The 18,412-nt window shown below is 46.3% G+C and overlaps 1 protein-coding gene and 1 long non-coding RNA gene across 7 annotated transcripts; both read left to right on the top strand.

Annotated features, from left to right (window-relative positions):
- Positions 1-79: 79 nt before the first annotated feature.
- LOC121838419 lies at positions 80-9,126 on the top strand. Of its 6 annotated transcripts, none has more exons than XM_042294676.1 (5): positions 81-272; positions 982-1,082; positions 1,249-1,423; positions 3,478-3,620; positions 8,730-9,123. In XM_042294676.1, exons 1-5 carry the CDS (start codon positions 182-184, stop codon positions 9,000-9,002), a joined length of 783 nt encoding a protein of 260 aa, XP_042150610.1. In that variant the 5' UTR covers positions 81-181; the 3' UTR covers positions 9,003-9,123. The 6 variants fall into 6 exon arrangements, 5 of the variants coding, with proteins under 5 accessions (XP_042150611.1, XP_042150610.1, XP_042150609.1 ...); XM_042294675.1 differs by having other exon boundaries at positions 3,427-3,620; positions 8,730-9,121; XM_042294677.1 differs by lacking the exon at positions 982-1,082 and having other exon boundaries at positions 80-272; positions 1,256-1,423; positions 3,427-3,620; positions 8,730-9,126.
- Positions 9,127-11,073: 1,947 nt separating this feature from the next.
- On the top strand, positions 11,074-11,987 carry LOC121838421. The gene is made up of 2 exons (XR_006078501.1): positions 11,074-11,524; positions 11,672-11,987. It is a non-coding gene; the product is annotated as an uncharacterized LOC121838421 (long non-coding RNA).
- The last annotated feature ends 6,425 nt before the right edge of the window (positions 11,988-18,412 follow it).

Here is an 18,412-nt window from a genome sequence, read left to right as displayed (position 1 = left end):
TTGGCCGCGGGGGCAATGTTTTTGTTTTCGTTCTACGTTCAGGTGTTGAGTGGCGACGTATTAACCGTCGATAACCAGCTGAATCAGCTCAAGTGGCTCAAGTTCTCTAGTGGAACGAGGTTGACCGTGCGCAGTGGCAGCCGTTGACAACAAAAACAATGTATGCACTCAGCTTCGCCGGATGAGTGCCGGCGTCGATCGCGAACCGCCAGAGCCGCCAAATACCTCTCGTACATCTCCAAGAACACCAAGAACAGGAGGTATTCATAAAGGTGAGTGTTCACCGCACTTTAGTGCTTCAGTTCCGTTTGGAGTCGTTTGACATAATTTAGTCCGGTGCGTCCGGGAACAAAGGCGCTACCAGGAGGGCTATGTTGCGCTTTTTGCACTCCCAGGAGACTTGGAAGAGGGAAGTGACGTCAACGACACAGCAAATGCAGATTGGATGTTGACAGAAGAAAACGAAATCAACACCCAATCTGCGTTTGCTGTGTCGTTGACGTCACTTCCCTCTCCCTAGTCTCCTGGGAGTGCAAAAAGCGCAACATAGCCCCCCAGAAATGGCGGGAATGGTCGGTCGGTGCTGAATGCTGATGCCATCCAAGCGGATTTGAATTGGGTTTCGTGCGCTCAACGTGTCGATTTGTTTCTTGAGCTGCCTTTACCAACCGCTCGCCCGAAATCGTTCGGTAGAACATGCGGACGTGACGGCTAGCAGAGCCCTCCGCAAAGGCTTAGGAGCGCGCTCACAATTTTGGAAGCTTCCGTATGACCGCAAGTGCTCAATAAGTCGCTATAGCAATGATTGCATGCCATCGACACAGACTTCGATCCAGTTTTTCAACGAGACAGGAAGGCCCAACGAAGCAAGCGTAGAATCTGATGCTTCGCCTGTCACTGTCTGCGCCGGAACACGCCGAGAGGCGCTTAAACGAGCTGCCAGGGCGTAATTAAAAAAAAAAAAAAAAAAATCTAACGCAGGTCTGAACCACGCGAGGATCGTCTCGAAGCATGGTAGCCTCAACAGACGCTTGCCGCCACACGCGAGGAGAAAGCAGGAGGCCCGAAGTTTGAATGTGAAGGTAAAACGTGCTTTAATAATAATGATCTTTATCTGCACGTTCCTTTGTATGACTAAGGTGATCGTGCTGAGACACAATATAGCAGCGATTGCTCTCGAACAAAGGACAGGACAGCAGAAAGGCAATGAGAGGCAGGGAGATAACTGACCTCTCTGTTGTAAAACATTTTTCAGAGGAGGTGCGAAGAGCTGGCCCTCACTTTTTCAAGGCAGCCGCAGAACACTACGAGCCCCGAATCACTGCCGCGGCTGACTCGCGCGGATGCTGTGCTGCACCCTGCACTGCACATGGTTCGAAGCACACTTCAGGGGACCAGTGCATGCCCCTGATGCATCGTCGCGGTATGTTTTGTACTGCTTTTCCTAGCGGTGCACTGAGCAGTCCAATCTTGAAGGGAGCACGCGAGTGCGTAGCCAGTGCTCCATGCAGCAAGGACCGCAAGCACTCGCGGAAGCTTGGAGCACACGCAGTGACGCCAGCAGCCGTGCACGCTGGCGTCGTCTGCTACTGTACCGTCCTTTCGTTCGGTGCGCAGAAAAAAAAAGGAGTGACCGCTCTGTTAAAAGTCTGATGGTGAAGGCATCCTTTACAGAAGCACTGTATGGCTCTCTGCACGCTAGAATGGGGGCTGTCGTTGATGCTCGCAGAGGCGTCGCCCACAACTAAGCAGACGATCAAAGTCCTGAGCAGGTGACTAATCGTTTCATTGTTCTTTGGTAGGGAAAGGTAGATAATGTGCTTCTACTCCCAGCTTTGTTTTTTTTTTTTTTTTTTATCACCATTTAGTATGTTACCATCAAAACAGCATCCTGGTGTTCACATAAATATGTGTTAACAATACCTATCGTCAAATATGTGACTCAAAGAGCCAACTGCGGCCGAGGATATCTTTTAAGTGTTCTTTTTCTCACAAAGATCCCTGGCATTGACTTTTTAGCCACGTACCTTGAGTCCACAAAAACAATGTGCTTCAGCTAAATGGTATTCACACAAAATACATCCTGACAAGCTGCTTTCACTCTCGAGCCTCGAAGAAATTTTGCAGTTTGATTTGAACTATGTTGCAGGTTAAGGAGGTAGGGTCAGGGAAAAGAAGGTGGGAGAGGAGGAAGCGGGCACAATGCTGGTCAAACCCTCTCCCTTCGCCGGCGTTGCATCCATCTCGTCCTCTCCCACCTTCCTTTTTCTTCCCCTACCTTCTTGAGTCGTCACCGACCATATAAAAGGCATGCATTGATATCACTTGTTCGTTTTGTGGCCATGGCGCCAGCAAGGTTTGAGAAACGTATCCTGCTTCACAGGAATTCAGCACTCAACATGGAGAAACTATTGGCAGTGCTGCTGTAATGTCTTTGTCCTCGTCTTTTGCAGCCATCTAAAAAAGAGAAATATAATACTAGGAACACAGAGCAACGTCACGCGCCAGTACATAGTGTACTACGAAGGGCAGGTAAATTGACTGCGGAACACGATTTTCTCAATGTCCTCACGGTTCTTTCGGCCAAGTACATACAGATAAGACGATTACCATTAGAAATGTTGAACGCCAATCCGAAATGTTTTTTGGCGGTGTGCCGAGCAAAAGGACATTGCTGCAACAGAAAACATGTGCCATCCTCCGCCTTTGGTGCTTCTGTGTCTGCGCCGAGCTTCCGCAGCCACCAACAGTCAACGCTGCATGGACTGCCCGCCATGCTTTCATGCGTTCCATGTATGATTGGCACGGCATGTGGATGTGTCATGCAAGTGACATCAGCGCTGTTGGCAGTGCCATGCTGGTGGTGGTTGAGCTTTGCTAGGCTCTGACCATTGACAAGCTGTTTTATGCAATAATCGCTCTTGGAAGTCCCCAAACTGTTTTTAGCAATTCAAGTGTCAGATTTTTTTTTAGCTATGGTTATACAGGTTTTCTTCTTTAACATTTACAGATTTCAAAGAAAAAGTGAAAGTTATGACAGTTATACGGCCAGGCGGACATTAGATTCATGGAAGAATGCAGCTAAAAGTCCGTGTAGATCATGTGTATCATGCTTCTCTGCAGCGCAGCTACATACTTGCGTAGGACAACCCCCATGAAGTGGGGTGGGGGGGCTGCATGCGTGTGTTGGGTAGCCCCTCTTGGTTTTACAACTCTACCCTGTTGTAAAATTTTAGATTTTAATGCGAACAAGTTGATAAAAAAGAACTTGGTCAACATTGATCTTACAACTAGAGATGTAAAAGGAACAAAAATAGAGAACAGCAAAATGTGGAAGAAGACATCTCGCTTCTTTCATTTTCATTTGACTAAGTGACATTGGTCGGCGACTGTAAGACTTTTAATCACAATAGTTATACACCACAGGTCCCGGGGATCATGGCATCGATGAGCTCGCTTTCACCTTGTCCAAGGTAGCAGCGGAACACTACGGGCAGGCCCGGAGTCACCGCACCGGCTGGCTCACGGGCGTCGTCCTGTACTCTGCACGGCACTGCGTGTGGCTTAACCGGCCAAGCAGAGGGTCACTGCATGACCTTTATGAGGCGTCGCTAGCCATTGTAAGTATATTTTGGACGCTCGTGTCAGGGGATGTACTTTTGTGTTCTACAACAGAACATGTTTGGTGGCGGTTCAGTCTTGCCAATTCAGCTATTTCGAAACATAATTTTGTGGCGACTCGGCTTAGGTTTTCTGGCTCGGCCGTCTTTTGCACCAGTGTCTAGGCTCGGCGTAAGCCTCTTTGTTCTTTATTGTCAAGGCTAGTGTAATTTCTGCTACGCCGTCGAAGCAACTTCTGCATGCGAACAAGATGCAAGACGAAGCTACATGCTCGTGCACAGTGCATGACCACATGTGAAAACTAATAGCGAGTTTGTTTCGCTGCACTCGTGCCCATGCGCACCCACTCGCAACATGAAGTGAGTTTGTTTCGCCGCCGGCACTCCACACGTGCATGCGCTCGCTGCACCCTGAGAATTAAGGCCCGTTCACACTCTTGCGACCGAGTACGACTGAGAGAGACGAGATCTCTTACAACTTCTTAAATGTTTCTAGAATGAGGGAACATACTGACATTGTGGCGCCATCTATGCGGTGACCCTAGAACAGCATTTCACAAAAGCGAAGGTTTTGCGGGATTTCCGAGGTCAAATGTGCGTAATACCCATAGAAAGGCTCGTTTATAACACTGACAAAAGCTTTTCGAGCCAAAAAAGAAAGGATATTGCGCGAGAAATAAAAAAAAATATGCCGGACCGCCGAGTTTACACTGCTTCCCAATAGATGGCGCCAGTGTGTTCTCTGGTTTAAGAAGTTTTAAGGAACCCAGGTTTAAGAGGTCGCAAGCAGTCGCAAGAGTGTGAACGGGCCTTTAAGTGTGTACCTGAATGCACTCCCGTCATGCATCACTTCGGCAGGGAACAAGAGCAGATGACTGGTTTGTCCACCATGCGGGACAGTAGAACTGCAGAAAAAGTGAATTTCTGCTAAAAAAATGACGTCCCACGAGCAACAAAATCGGACACGAGCTTGAATTGTGTGTCTGCTATTCTATAAAGCAAGCAATCCACAACCTGTGCTTAATTTGCAAGTTTTCAGTCATTTTGTTGCCGTACAGACGTCCAAATACACTGGTGGATAAAGAAACGTTCAGAACGAACATCAGCCACTGCGAGATATCTCTCACCATCCGTGCGGGGCTAAAGAGTTGGGACGTTAGTTGACAAAGCTTGCCCGGCAGAAACCTGCGACGCGTCCAATCGGGAGCCGAGAAAGCTAAACTGTTTTTACCCGAGGCTTGGATAAAATCACAGTGTTTAAAAAGGAGCCATGGAATTTATTTTGGGTGGGATAAATTAATTTAGATTCATGTTTTGCTAATACAGTTGAACCTTTCAAGAACGAAATTCTCGCGGCAACGAAGAAATCTGGCGGCCCCAGCGAACGTCCATAGGGTTCAATGCATTTGCACCCTCTCAACAGCAAAGAGTTTTTAAAAAGCAGTCCCGCATTAACGAAAGTTTGAGGTAGTGATCTGCCATAGAGTTATTCAATGTGTCTACCAAGTTGGCATTTTCAAATTACCTGAGTTTTTCAGGTTTCCCCTGAGTACTTTTGTGAAATTCCCTGAGTGACACAGAACTTTGTTTTAGGTCAAGATGGGCGGACACCATGTCGCCAGATGCTGTCACTCTCTAAAAAGCATGTCATAAAATAAAATAACAACACAATACAGTTTTGATGATAGCGAGTAACTTTTATTAGATTTAAAAAGAAAACAGAACGAAGTGGTTAGTAAAATTGATAGCGAATAAAGTATAAAAAAAAGGTAAACTGAGGTTTACGTGACCCCCCCAGGTCTGGTCATGTGACCTCGGGGGGGGGTGTCGAGACCTGACGGCGACGCCGCTCAAGCCGGAAACGGGAGCAATAACGGGGAAAGGAAAGGGTAAACAAACATAAGGCGTTCAAAGTGTGATTGCTCAACCCTTGTTGTCAAAACACTCCACCTGACAAAATCTTTTTTTTTTTTTTTTTTGGGGGGGGGGGGGGCTAAGGAGTTGCACAGTGACAGCGGTGTTTGGGAAAATGAGCGCACGCGACCGTTCCAACAGCGAGCACTCCCTGCCCTCCCCACGCGCGCAGGTGCCCTTCCCCTTGCTTTTGCCATCCTCCACTTCTTTTGTTTTTATTGGTTGCTTTTTTTATTTTTTATACAATTGCTTTTTCGCTGCGCATCCCCGCGTGCGCATTCCCGGGTGCGCGTATGCTGGCTTGGCGGTCTGCCAGCCCCGCAACCCGAGCTATGTGCTCCCGGCCGGCGCAATCCGACCTATAGGGAGAAGCGAAGAACCGCCTTCGTCTTCGTTCCCTACATCGAGTGTCCCCTCCATGGGAGTTATGGGCATTCGATACAGAAAAACAATGCAATTTTCTAGGGGATGTTTGGACTGTTTCATATAAACAATAATTCGAAATACGGGTGTGATATAACCGGGTTCGACAGTATGTTTGGCCGTCTCCCTTAATTTCCAGATACCTTCGTTCGTTTGGCACATATATCACCGATGCTAGAAAACGCCGACGTCGTGTTCGCGCTGAGAGTGTCCGACAGTGCACATAAATACACGTGCGAAGCCGTTTTTGCACCATTTTTTTTTTTCCCCCATAGAAATGCATTACCGGAAGTCAATTTTCCACTGGTTGCTGTCTGCTTCAACTTGCGTCGGCACACTAGCGCCACTTGAACCTCTAGCGTACATTATAATAACCCTATGTGATCTGCAACATTTTTTCGTCACATGAGCCAGTTTGGAACCCAGAATTACGAAAAGTGGAGCAGTACACTCGTCCGGCAAGTTGGGCACATGCGTTTCCAACAAGCATCAGCGCAGCCATTGCTGTTTACATTCGGTCAAAAAATAATGACAATAGCAACTAGATTCTTTTTCTTTTTTTTGGTTGGTGAAAACAGCGTTTTGCAAGCCCATCTGTTGGCAACTACCAAGGTATGTGACGTTTCACGTGACGACACCGCCCGCTGCTATTTCGCCGACACCGCAGTTGCTGACGAGCTAATGCTCTTCAGCAAGTGACGGATTAGCTCCTCCCGCATCGAATACGCGGCAAAGAAGTTTGTCACATCGCGGCAATTTCAGGCGATCGATTAATTAGTTCTATCCAATTTTTACTAAGAATTGTTTACAAATGTAAAATTGCTCGCTGAAAAGCGCATCACACATTATGCGCAATTGGGACCGAAAAATTAAACATACAAACGGTAGGAATTCATAGCAGGTGTATACCTAATTTTTTGGGATGCTAATTGTCACCGACTTACTAAATTTAAGGCTTCGGTCGCGAGGGGGTCTCGCATGCTTCACGTCGATCGAGTGAACAAGCAGGGATTTCATTGAGACGACTCTGGAAGCCAGCCACCGTCAATGCCAGTTGTTTTGAGGAAATGTTTGTTTACTGGTTTAAAAAGACCAAAAATGAATCAACTTGGGACTAATAAGAAATCAGCACTTACAAAACACATCGGAACCACCAAGATACACGGAGTCGCTTTCACTGAAGTGTTTACTACACAGGTTAGAGATTCCCGAATTTCGCTTTCCTATTTTCAATTTAATGAGACATTTCTTTCTCAGCTTTATTTTGTCTGAATAATGATAAAATAAATACACCCTATTCGCCATGCTAGCTAGATGTTGTAGTGGGGTAAAGCGCTGGATATTCTATTTTTAATCGTCCATCTTTTTGTACTGGGGTGGAGAACAGTACATCACCATCCCAGCATTTCGACACCTTAGTGCCAAAAGTGTTTGTTAGCATGACTACGCGTGGCACGGTTTCAAGTATAACTTCACCAAATAAAAACAATGCGCGAAATGGGCTTTGCTGCGCGATACAGCGCATAACGCTGACTGTCGAGCCGAAGGTTCCAAGATCTGCGCAGTCTGTCCCAGTGTGCCCTACCCGTAACGTCAAAAACGACGATGATGATAGCTAGTTAGCGCATGCCGCCAAAGAGTTGTAAACTGCGGACGTTCCGTCCGGAGTTGTCTGTCTTCGATCCTGCTCATTCCGTATCATGTAGGGGAGAGTATGCCATCCTGCTGGCCTACTGTCGCACACTGCCAGTGTTAAACTTTCAGAACTCTATGAGCCGAGAAATTGATGGAGAGGGGGAGACGAGAGTGCAGGGACATCAGAACGCAGAGGCACCTAAAGCTAGGTGCCTTTGTCTTCACTGCACTTGTCAAAGACGTTCGAGTGCGAGAGCCAAACGCCGGGGGCGGCCTTTGGCATTTGCATCCCAATACGTTCGACGAGTGCAGTGGAGACAAAGGCAGCCTTTGTTTCTGCTGCACTCGTCGAACACATTCGAATGCAGAACGCCGGTATCCAGCTTTGGGCTCTCGCATTCGAACGTCTTTGACGAGTGCAGTAAAGACAAAGGCACCTAGCTTTAGGTGTACCCACTAATCATTCGAACCAGAGCTCGGGTGTCCTGACATCCACACCTGCTCTCGTCCTCACTTTTCCCTCAGTTTCTTGGCAGATTTTAGGGGAAACTGTGTGGGTGGGGGAAGGGGGGGGGGGGGGGGGGACGGCCCCCCCTGAAGCCTTCGAGGTTAACTTTTTCTAAAAAAAATGGACTTATGCCGGCTTTTGTTAGGAAGAAATTAAGTTTTTGACAATGTGACTAGTACACTCGGTTGGAAAACTGCTATAGGAGCCTCCTTTGAAAAAGTGGCTTCAATCCATATGAGAGAATCAAACTAAACGCAATCGCAATGCCACTGTTTCTCCCGCGGTGGCCACTCCGTGAACTACACTGCTGCACTGACTGGTTCCGTAGATTCTCGGAAGGGCCACTGGTGTCATCTCGCAGGGCCATCTTGGAGTAGCTATGCAAGGCAACTTTCATGTTTTGACTTGTTGCTAAAGAGTGGCACTGTTATCATATTTAGTTTGGTCTCGGTGGACGCCAGCAGTCCAGGTTCCAAGGTTGAGTTTCCTAGCTGAGTGTTTTAGTAACGTTGGTTTTTGGTGGCATAACAAATATTAGGTAAACAAAACAGATCTTGCCCTGCATGTTAGGGTCAGATATTAGTTACTGTTCACCTGATCGACCCCTTTGTTCTCTGCATTCATCATAGGTTTCAAATCGTCCTGATTCATGGGCCAAGCCTTTCAAGACTGCACTCTTAGCCCCAGTCCTTTTTGGTGGATCGGATCTTGCCATCTTCCCCTCTCGTGGCTTCCTGTTGTACTTAAATAAATTATCATATTTTTTTCTTATGGTGGTGCATACGTTTTGCCACACTTCACAAAAACAGTGTGGTGAATCCATGCCGCAGATTACTGTGAAACGTGCAGGAAGGGTAAACTCCGAAAAGGTTTATGGAAAGAAGATAGACATCCCCCATTAATTTTTTCTGGACACTCTAAGCGTGCTATCTACGCAGTATTTCTGCCTATCATGGCATCGGCTTTTGACCATTCACGCTTGCAAGGAAAGGCTATCGGCAAGAAGGGTTACGAAGTCTGTGTTCTGTTTGCATTTAATTACTGAAACAAGATTTATAGACTTTACCAAGTGTATTTTAACATAACTAAATGTTTAAACTTTAGATCTTTATTTTAAACTTTACCATTATTTTAAGAAGTTTTTGCTAGGGTAAATGTTTTCCATAAGTTTTTTTTTTTTCTTTTATATATCGGATAAAGGGATTACATTTGTTCTCTGAGTTTTTATAGAAGCCCCATCGCTATCACCATCACTATTTTGATTTTTCCAAGATGGCCGTTTTTGTTTCGCGAACGTTCTGCGAGGAGAGTTCGGCGACTTGCGTGACTTACGAACAGAACTGCCTAATTGGTATGTTAATTTTGGTGGCTACTTATCGCGGAATATCGTGGGTATCTTGTATTTGTACAAGAACTAGTATTTAAGGTTCAGATTGTTCGTACAGAACGTTAGCTCGGCGGGTCTAGTCTCTTCTAAATTGCTTGGTTGCCTTTTGTCCACGTTTATTTCCCTCCCAAACCCATCACACACTGGTTCATTTTCTGTTTCCAGTACCTACAATTGAGTAAATTGTTTTAGAGGAGGGGATGCCCAGCTTCAGCAGCTTCAATGTGCGAGGAACACTCCAGCCCCCTCAACAAAGCTGGAGGTGCGGATAGAGTTGAGATTTTAACTGACTAATGAATGCTGCATCGGATGTTATGCAGTAGTAAGTCATGACATTTTTGTATTTATGTCGTGCATCGGCCGTAAAGCGAAACTTACGTTGCGTAGGTTACATAGGACGTAACTAACTTTTATTTTGGGTTCTGTTTGTCATAGCTTTAATTTTCATATTAGGTTACGTCGGACCAAACTTTATTTTTCATATTGGGTACCTTAGATGTAACTCGAAAGCTTGGGGTAAGGTTACGCTAGACACTGCGTTGAAAGATGCACTTTTATTTTTTTGAAAAGTATTCTTTAACTTACGGCAGTGGCGAATAGCACTTGTGTTGATGAGATGTTTTGATTCCGCATGTCCGGAAAGTTGCCGGGGCAGCTGTCGACTATCTATATAGGACGGTAATGTTGCAGGTACAAAAGTGAATAATACACCGTGTTGAATATTTATTTATTGGTCTTTTTCGGCAGTGCCGCTTGTGCCTGGACAATGGAAGATGATGCAAAGGCCAAAAGAAAGCTACTCTGCATCTGCACTCTGAATAATGTGATGTCTCGGTAGCTACACATGCTTTGTTAAAGGGAAGTTTATTTCGCCACTTGCTAGGCATCATTGAGGTGATTTGGCTGTGTGCCTTTATTTTATGCTAATAGAATGTACTGCACTTACAACTGCTTGTTGTAGGTGCAGCCTACAACAATCAGTTGCAAAGGAGCACCGTTTAGTGAATCCATTCGATTAACATAAGCAAGTCTGGAAGATGCTAAAGACTAGAGCATGATGCACTGAGGCATGTTGACCTATGCTTGAGCACCCACTCTCCTCTCTTGGGCTGTAAACCAGGCAAAATGTAAAATTATTCTTGCGAAAACAGCAGGGATGTGGCATGCATAAAAACTTGTCGATCATGCTCTGAATATGCTGGCCGCCCAAGCGAGCGACTCACTGACTGACTGGCTCGGCTTTGCCATCAGCCAAGGCAGGACAAGCAAATGCTAGAGCAAGCAGTCAAGTTCGGTGAATTCTGTTTTTCTAAAAACAAATTTGCTAAAAGGAGATTCGTTGCCATTTCCTCTAAACGGAGTGCCTTCTTGAAAGAATTCAATAAAAAAAGGGGGTTTCAAAACTTGTGCTTGGAAAAATAGATGCCTCTGCTCGGGCCGTACACATCAACTTTCTTAGATCTGTCGGTTGACAAGCTCCATAGAAAAGCAGCAGTAAAAAAAAAAAAAAAAAAAAAAAAAAAATTGAGACGTTTACAATTCTTTGTAACATGAAATTAGAGCGCAGCGCTTGAGTAGGAGGAGGGGAGGTTATGCCTCTCCTATCCCTCCATACCCTCTCCTCCCCCTCCCATTTAGCAGGCAATTTTCGCTAAATTTCCTGCTAAATTTAGCAAGAATTTCCCCGCTAAATTTAGCGGTTTAAGTTTCCTCTCTAAATCTTGTGGGGAAATTCATGTCACACAACCTCAACACCAATTCAGTTTCCCCGCTATATTTAGCAGGGAAACTGAATTGGTGTTGAGGAAACAACCCTGCTAAATGGCACATGACTTCATGCCACGTCACTCACAAACAAATTCAGTTCCTCAGCTAGATTTAGCAGAAAAATTGACATTGCGTGACCTCAACACAAATTCAATTTCTCACTAAATTCAGCAAGGTGATCATGCAGACGGCGACACAATGAAGCGTGGAAATGGGCACCTAAGAGCTGCACTCTAAACCAGTTTTTCTCTGTTGCCGGTGCACAAGCAGGTAAGGGCGGATAGCATTCCTAGTGCCAATTCCTTTGCGGTCAACGAAAAACGCTTTTTGAACAACGCTCTTTCTGTTTTAAGTATTGTGCAGGCCTTAAGTTTACTATAAGAACAACAACAACAAAAAAATCACTTTCCACTGCAGGTAATGTGCATCCAACGTTCCACTGGATCTGTCCGAAGGGCAGGCTGATACTGCGGCAGACGCCACTGAGCGGACACACTGCAAAAAGGCGTCGGCCGTTTTCCGAAGTTTGTCAACTGACCTAGATCTGAGAACGTTGGTACATGTATTGCTACCGTTGCCAAGCAGGACTGGAGATTGTTAGAGTGTGAACAATGTTCACACTTTGGTCAATGCAAGCACATCTTTTTTTTTTTAGTAATATTGACTAACAAGATTGCAGCAATCAAACAAGTTAACACCGAAATGTTAAAAGCAATAAAGAAATTAAAGCCCGGCTGTTCTGCGAGTGCAGATTTTATATCTTGCTTTATTTTAAGGGCTGCACTGATTTGTTTGCCCCTTCATTAAAGGGGCCCTGCAACCATATTTAAGCGTCTACCTTTTTTGCGGTTTCCACGTCTCTTGGCGTTCAGGCAAGCCAGCGGACACGGAGAAAGTAACTAAATGTCAGTGCGTCATATTTTAACCGGCCGACGCAGAAACCTCCTTTACCTACGGGGGCTGCATTGCTGAAAGCGCGCGAAATGCGACGTCTTTGGTCCTGGGCTTACTAGTGGTCGGAGCCGCTAAAAGCTAAAAGAACCGTTTCAATTATTTGTGAAAGTAGTTTTTGTTCAGTATTTTAGACCAGAAAAGAAACAAATGCAGTTTATAAAGTACGGAAACAAGAAACGACCCTTCGACATACCCGCCACCCAAGCGGTGGAAAAGGCGGCGCATACTAGAAAGGTGTAGTGGGATCAGGCAATGACGAGGGCAAGCGTAGAAAGGTCTCGGGTGTATGCGGCGGCGCTGCAGTCGAAAATCCGACCGGTTCCGAGCATTCCAAAGGCCTTCGGCGAGCAGCTTTGGCTTGCGGTTTGGCCCTTTGGCGGTATGGCAGTGCGAAGTGGCTCCCGTTCTGAACTGATCTTTACCTCGTGTTTGCTGTCGTTTGTGACCAATGAAGTGTCATGCCGAATTAGTGTTTAATCGTGCAGCAAATGCAATGCGAGCCCCCCTGGCTGCCCGCTTCATACAGCCTTTCCAGAACATGCTATATGGCACCCTCTCGAGCTGTTGACACGGAGCGCTCGCTGACCTCACTTAGCCCTCTTCTAGTTCATGGCCACTCGAGCGACCAAGGACGTCATGAAAAAGGTTATGTTTTGCTTGTTCTTGTAACTTTAATGTGCCTATAACTTTTAAAATAAAGCGAAATTCGAGAAAAGAAAAGTTTAATTAAGTTGCACTGACTACGTTCAGTGCGCTCAGGTTCGGTGCAAATGAAAAACCAGTCAAAAAGCCCTTGCAGGGCCCCTTTAAAGCATGCATTTCATCTCCGAGAAGTTGTGATTTTTCATTGTTGTGGAAGAGGTCTCATAGCACCAGTGAAGGACGATGGTGATATGTCTAGGGTAGACAGTCACTGCCTGGGTCTTTAATATAAGCTTTGAAAGAGTCTATAGTCAGTTGCAACCTAAGAACGAAGGGCGTGGGTAAGACGTGTTGGGGAGGAGGAAGCAGGCGGAACACTAAAGAGAGAAGGAGGTTTCCCCCTCTCTTCTCCAGCGTTCCGTCTGCTTCCTCCTCCCCGGCCCATCTTACCCTCGCCCTTAGGTTGCAACGGACTATAGATAGTTGTACACAGACATGGGTCTCTTTACTCCAGTTAAAAACAGCACCATTCAATGGAATTTTTTTAGGTTGTCAGTAGAAATGTTTTTGTAAACTTGAATACAAGGCACCATCCGTTTTTCTCACTGAAGCAAGTTGATATTTTTTCTTTCTATTTATAACTAGCTTTTGACAAGATCAATTACAAATTGCTTTTGTAAAAACCTTTATTGTATGGTGTAGCACTGCCACTTTTAAAATGGTTTAATGACTAAGTCCCTCACAAGATGAGAATGGCTATGAGAAGCCTCAGTTGCCCTGCCTCCAGCAAGAGAGCTTCCTACCTTCGGCAACGCGTAGAGGCGGGACATTTGTAAGACACACCCAGCCGTTCGCATTCCATTCAGCAATGCTTAGGCATCTTGCAAACCTCAAGAATGCACGCACAGCCAAAGCATGAGGAAAGGCGACGAGTGCTCGCTGGAGGCTGAGCTATAAGACATGCCCTGCATTTCTATTCTTCCCTGCGATTATTAGCACCGAGATGTTCTGGTGATATCCTATTTCGCTCGCAACATCATGCGCGGTTTGATACTTCAACCCTATGTTCCAGGTGAGAAAAAAAAAAGTGCCTTTCATGGAAGGCTTGTCAAAATAATAGGCGCCAGAGAGTAACGGCCATCTGCGTTCAGTCCTTATTTAGAACCCTATGTTCATGTTCTGCGGCCGCATTGAAAAGTACTGCAAGAGAGCCCAAGTGTGCTCCTGATCTCGCCCCACCAGTCTCCTCCTGCACAATAAATTGACTGCTACGGTCACCAAATGTCAATAGATGCACATTCGAACGCAGCAACTGAAGGCAGCTACAGACACAGTATCTTTCAAAGTATCTTTGAAAGATATCTTTGTATCAAAGCTACAGACACAGTATCTTTCCAAACAGACTGCAGGTCACCCCTCACTTGGGCGAGGGGGGTGACTCGTGTGGTCTGCTTCTGCGGTCTCCAAAAATATTTTCGTAAACAACTCCCACATCTACCTACAGTAAAATAAGCAATATTCAAAACTTAAAAAAAAAAAAAAAAAAAAAGCGTTTACGACTTTCTGTAACGCCGGATTAGAGCGCAGCTCTTGAGGAGGAGGATGAAAGGACACGGAGGGATGGGTGACGCCCTGAGGGCCCCCTCGCTTTCGCGCTGCGGGGCAGTCCCAGACACGAAGCTTTGAGGTTCTCCGGCGCGGGCTGCGGCACCCCAACACATGTGTGCTGGGCTGTACATGTCTGTTTTTTCGTTTTTTTTTTTTCCTCGGGCGCTTAAAAGCCGAAGTCCAAAGTCTACTCGTCGAACAGCGTTCACCCACACCTTCTCCAGTTTTTGGTCCGTTGGAAACTAGTGAAAAAGCACCTCCGTGTTGCACAGCGGGTTGTTTGAGCAGCCCACAGCGCTACAAGTTGTACTCGGCATCTTTTGAGGAACAGCTGGGCAGTCTTGGGCGCACCAAGTTGCTCGCTAAAACGAGTCTTGGAGTCCTCACAAGCAGATAAACAAAAGGCTATAGCGAAGCTACATGGGCTACAGATAAAATCAACGGCTAAACACGCCAATCACAAGCCGAAGTACCGGTGGTAGCGGCTCGAAGAAACGCACTCCGCGCAACGCCCGGGCCGGAGGAAAAGAGAATGATACTGACGTCACGGCGCAATGTTGCTTTAGCGATCGCCAACCCGCTGGCCGCCCGCTAAGAAGCAGCGGCTTGCGGCAGGTCACATTTTTATTATCGGCATTAGTTGAGAATGCGGCGTCCCACGGACGTAATATTTTGGCTGAGGTCGTATTTTGTGTGTCTACACCGATACCAGTAATTTATTTCATTTTGAGTTTTGGCCGGAGTTGCCCTTTAAGTTGGTCAGAGTATCTGACTGCAAAAAGTTAATAATCCATTTTTAATCGACATAGAGGCGAACTAACTAGCCACTCGGCGCTTTGACGCAGCGCGTCGTCTGCTCGATCCTACCAGCACCGCTACAGGAAGGCGTCCGCGAGATGAAACCAGCAAAACATCTCGTCGCCAATGGTGACACAGTGGTCGAGTCTAACATGTGAGCTAGGGCCGGCTCACGTGCTTTGGGTACCACGGATGTGTCGCACTGAAAATGCGGAAAGCTTTCGAGGGAAAGGAAGTACAAAATAGTTCGTCATGTTTTCAAATTTTCGTACCGAAAAGCAGACTTTTGACTCTCGGCCCGCTGAACAATATGTTACAGTTGAACCCCGTTGTCACAGGGTTCTTTGTGGTTAATAATTGACAAAATACAATGTCCTTCGTTTTTCATGAAAACTTGTATTTACAAAAAAAAAAATCGAAGGGTTCATATGCTTATACAAAAAAAGAAAACTTAGTTAAAGAAATGAAAGAAAGGAAAACGCATCAGTCACCATGTCTTTAAGTCCCTGTGCAGCAGTGTGTCTTGTGCTGTCGTTGTCGGCCCACGGTTGTGGCTGGAAGTCAGGAGCGGGAGCGGTTGGCTTCCGTCGGCGGCCCCAGAGTTACCGCACCAAGCGCTCCCGCTGTAGGAAGCCGGGGGCAGCGTAGGTTTCTATTCGCTGTCCTCGCTGGAACAGGCTGCTGGTCAGACAGTAGGAGGCCGCCGATTGCCCTGGCCGATCGTGTCGTTCCGCTCTCTGCGCAATCTCCCGGCCAGTCCTTTTCACGCCCTCCGAGCACGCACTCCAAAATCCCTCTTCTTCGTTTCTCCCTCCAGGCCGATCCATGGGTTGACTTGCACTTCTTCTTTTCCACATTAAGTCACATCATCACACCCGTAATAACCAAACCGCGGGGGAAGGAAACGTTTTTTGTTCTCGCGAGAATTTCGCTGCTGCAGAAATGGACAACTAAGCACACCTATTACTTTTCATGATGCTGTCCTTGGATTTCAGAATCGTAGAAAGCGAGAAGCAAAGGATACTGAACTCCTCTGTAATATCAGACTTCTTTCTGGCTTTGGCAGTGATCGCAGAGTTCTCCTGAAGTGCAAAAAACTTAAACTTTTTAATGGGAGGCGGCATCTTTCCGACAGGCCAAACGAAAGGTAGTAAACAAGGCGCGAGCGATCTCGGCGTGCACGCGGCGGACGGCAAAATAGCAGCAGGCGGTGTCGTCACGTACCTAGGTAGTTGCCAACAGATGGGCTAGCAAAACGCTGTTTTCACCAACCCCCAAAAAAAAGCATCTAGTTGCCATTGTCATCATTATTTGACCGAATGTAAACAGCAATGGCCGCGCCGATGCTTGTCGGAAACGCATGTGCCCAACTTGTCGGACGAGTGTACTGCTCCACTTTTCGTAATTCTGGGTTCCAAACTGGCTCATTTGACGAAAAAATGTTGCAGATCGCATAGGGTTATTGTAATGTACGCTAGAGGTTCAAGTGGTGCTAGTGTGCCGACGCAAGTTGAAGCAGACAGCAACCAGTCGAAAATTGACTTCCGGTAATGCATTTCTATGGGGAAAAAAAAAACGGTGCAAAAACGGCTTCGCACGTGTATTTATGTGCACTGTCGGACACTCTCAGCGCGAACACAACGTCGGCGCTTTCTAGCATCGGGGATATATGTGCCAAACGAACGAAGGTATCTGGAAATTAAGGGAGACGGCCAAACATACTGTCGAACCCGGTTATATCACACCCGTATTTCGAATTATTGTTTATATGAAACAGTCCAAACATCCCCTAGAAAATTGCATTGTTTTTCTGTATCGAATGCCCATAACTCCCATGGAGGGGACACTCCATGTAGCGAACGAAGGCCGTTCTTCGCTTCTCCCTATAGGTCGGATTGCGCAGGCCGGGAGCACACAGCTCGGGTTGCAAGGCTAGCAGACCGCCAACCCAGCATACGCGCACGCGGGGATGCGATGCGCAGCGAAAAAGCAATTGTATAAAAAATAAAAAAAGCAACCAATAAAAACAAAAGAAGTGGAGGATGGCAAAAGCAAGGGGAAGGGCACCTGCGCGCGTGGGGAGGGCAGGGAGTGCCCGCTGTTGGAACGGTCGCGTGCGCTCATTTTCCCAAACACCGCTGTCACTGTGCGACCTCCTTAGCCCCAAAATAAAAAATAAAAAAAAAAAAATAAATAAAAAAAAGATTTTGTTAGGTGGAGTGTTTTGACAACAAGGGTTGAGCAATCGCACTTTGAACACCTTATGTTTGTTTACCCTTTCCTTTCCCCGTTATTGCTCCCGTTTCCGGCTTGAGCGGCGTCGCCGTCAGGTCTCGACACCCCCCCCCCGAGGTCACATGACCAGACCTGGGGGGGTCACGTAAACCTCAGTTTACCTTTTTTTTATACTTTATTCGCTATCAATTTTACTAACCACTTCGTTCTGTTTTCTTTTTAAATCTAATAAAAGTTACTCGCTATCATCAAAACTGTATTGTGTTGTTATTTTATTTTATGACATGCTTTTTAGAGAGTGACAGCATCTGGCGACATGGTGTCCGCCCATCTTGACCTAAAACAAAGTTCTGTGTCACTCAGGGAATTTCACAAAAGTACTCAGGGGAAACCTGAAAAACTCAGGGAATTTGAAAATGCCAACTTGGTAGACACATTGAATAACTCTATGGCAGATCACTACCTCAAACTTTCGTTAATGCGGGACTGCTTTTTAAAACTCTTTGCTGTTGAGAGGGTGCAAATGCATTGAACCCTATGGACGTTCGCTGGGGCCGCCAGATTTCTTCGTTGCCGCGAGAATTTCGTTCTTGAAAGGTTCAACTGTATTAGCAGAATACGAATCTAAATTAATTTATCCCACCCAAAATAAATTCCATGGCTCCTTTTTAAACACTGTGATTTTATCCAAGCCTCGGGTAAAAACAGTTTAGCTTTCTCGGCTCCCGATTGGACGCGTCGCAGGTTTCTGCCGGGCAAGCTTTGTCAACTAACGTCCCAACTCTTTAGCCCCGCACGGATGGTGAGAGATATCTCGCGGTGGCTGATGTTCGTTCTGAACCTTTCTTTATCCACCGGTGTATTTGGACGTCTGTACGGCAACAAAATGACTGAAAACTTGCAAGTTAAGCACAGGTTGTG

The sequence above is a fragment of the Ixodes scapularis genome, unplaced genomic scaffold (genome assembly GCF_016920785.2).
Source record: "Ixodes scapularis isolate PalLabHiFi unplaced genomic scaffold, ASM1692078v2 PGA_scaffold6__148_contigs__length_123643588, whole genome shotgun sequence".
NCBI lineage: Eukaryota > Metazoa > Arthropoda > Arachnida > Ixodida > Ixodidae > Ixodes > Ixodes scapularis.
This window is presented reverse-complemented; position numbering and strand designations above follow the sequence as displayed.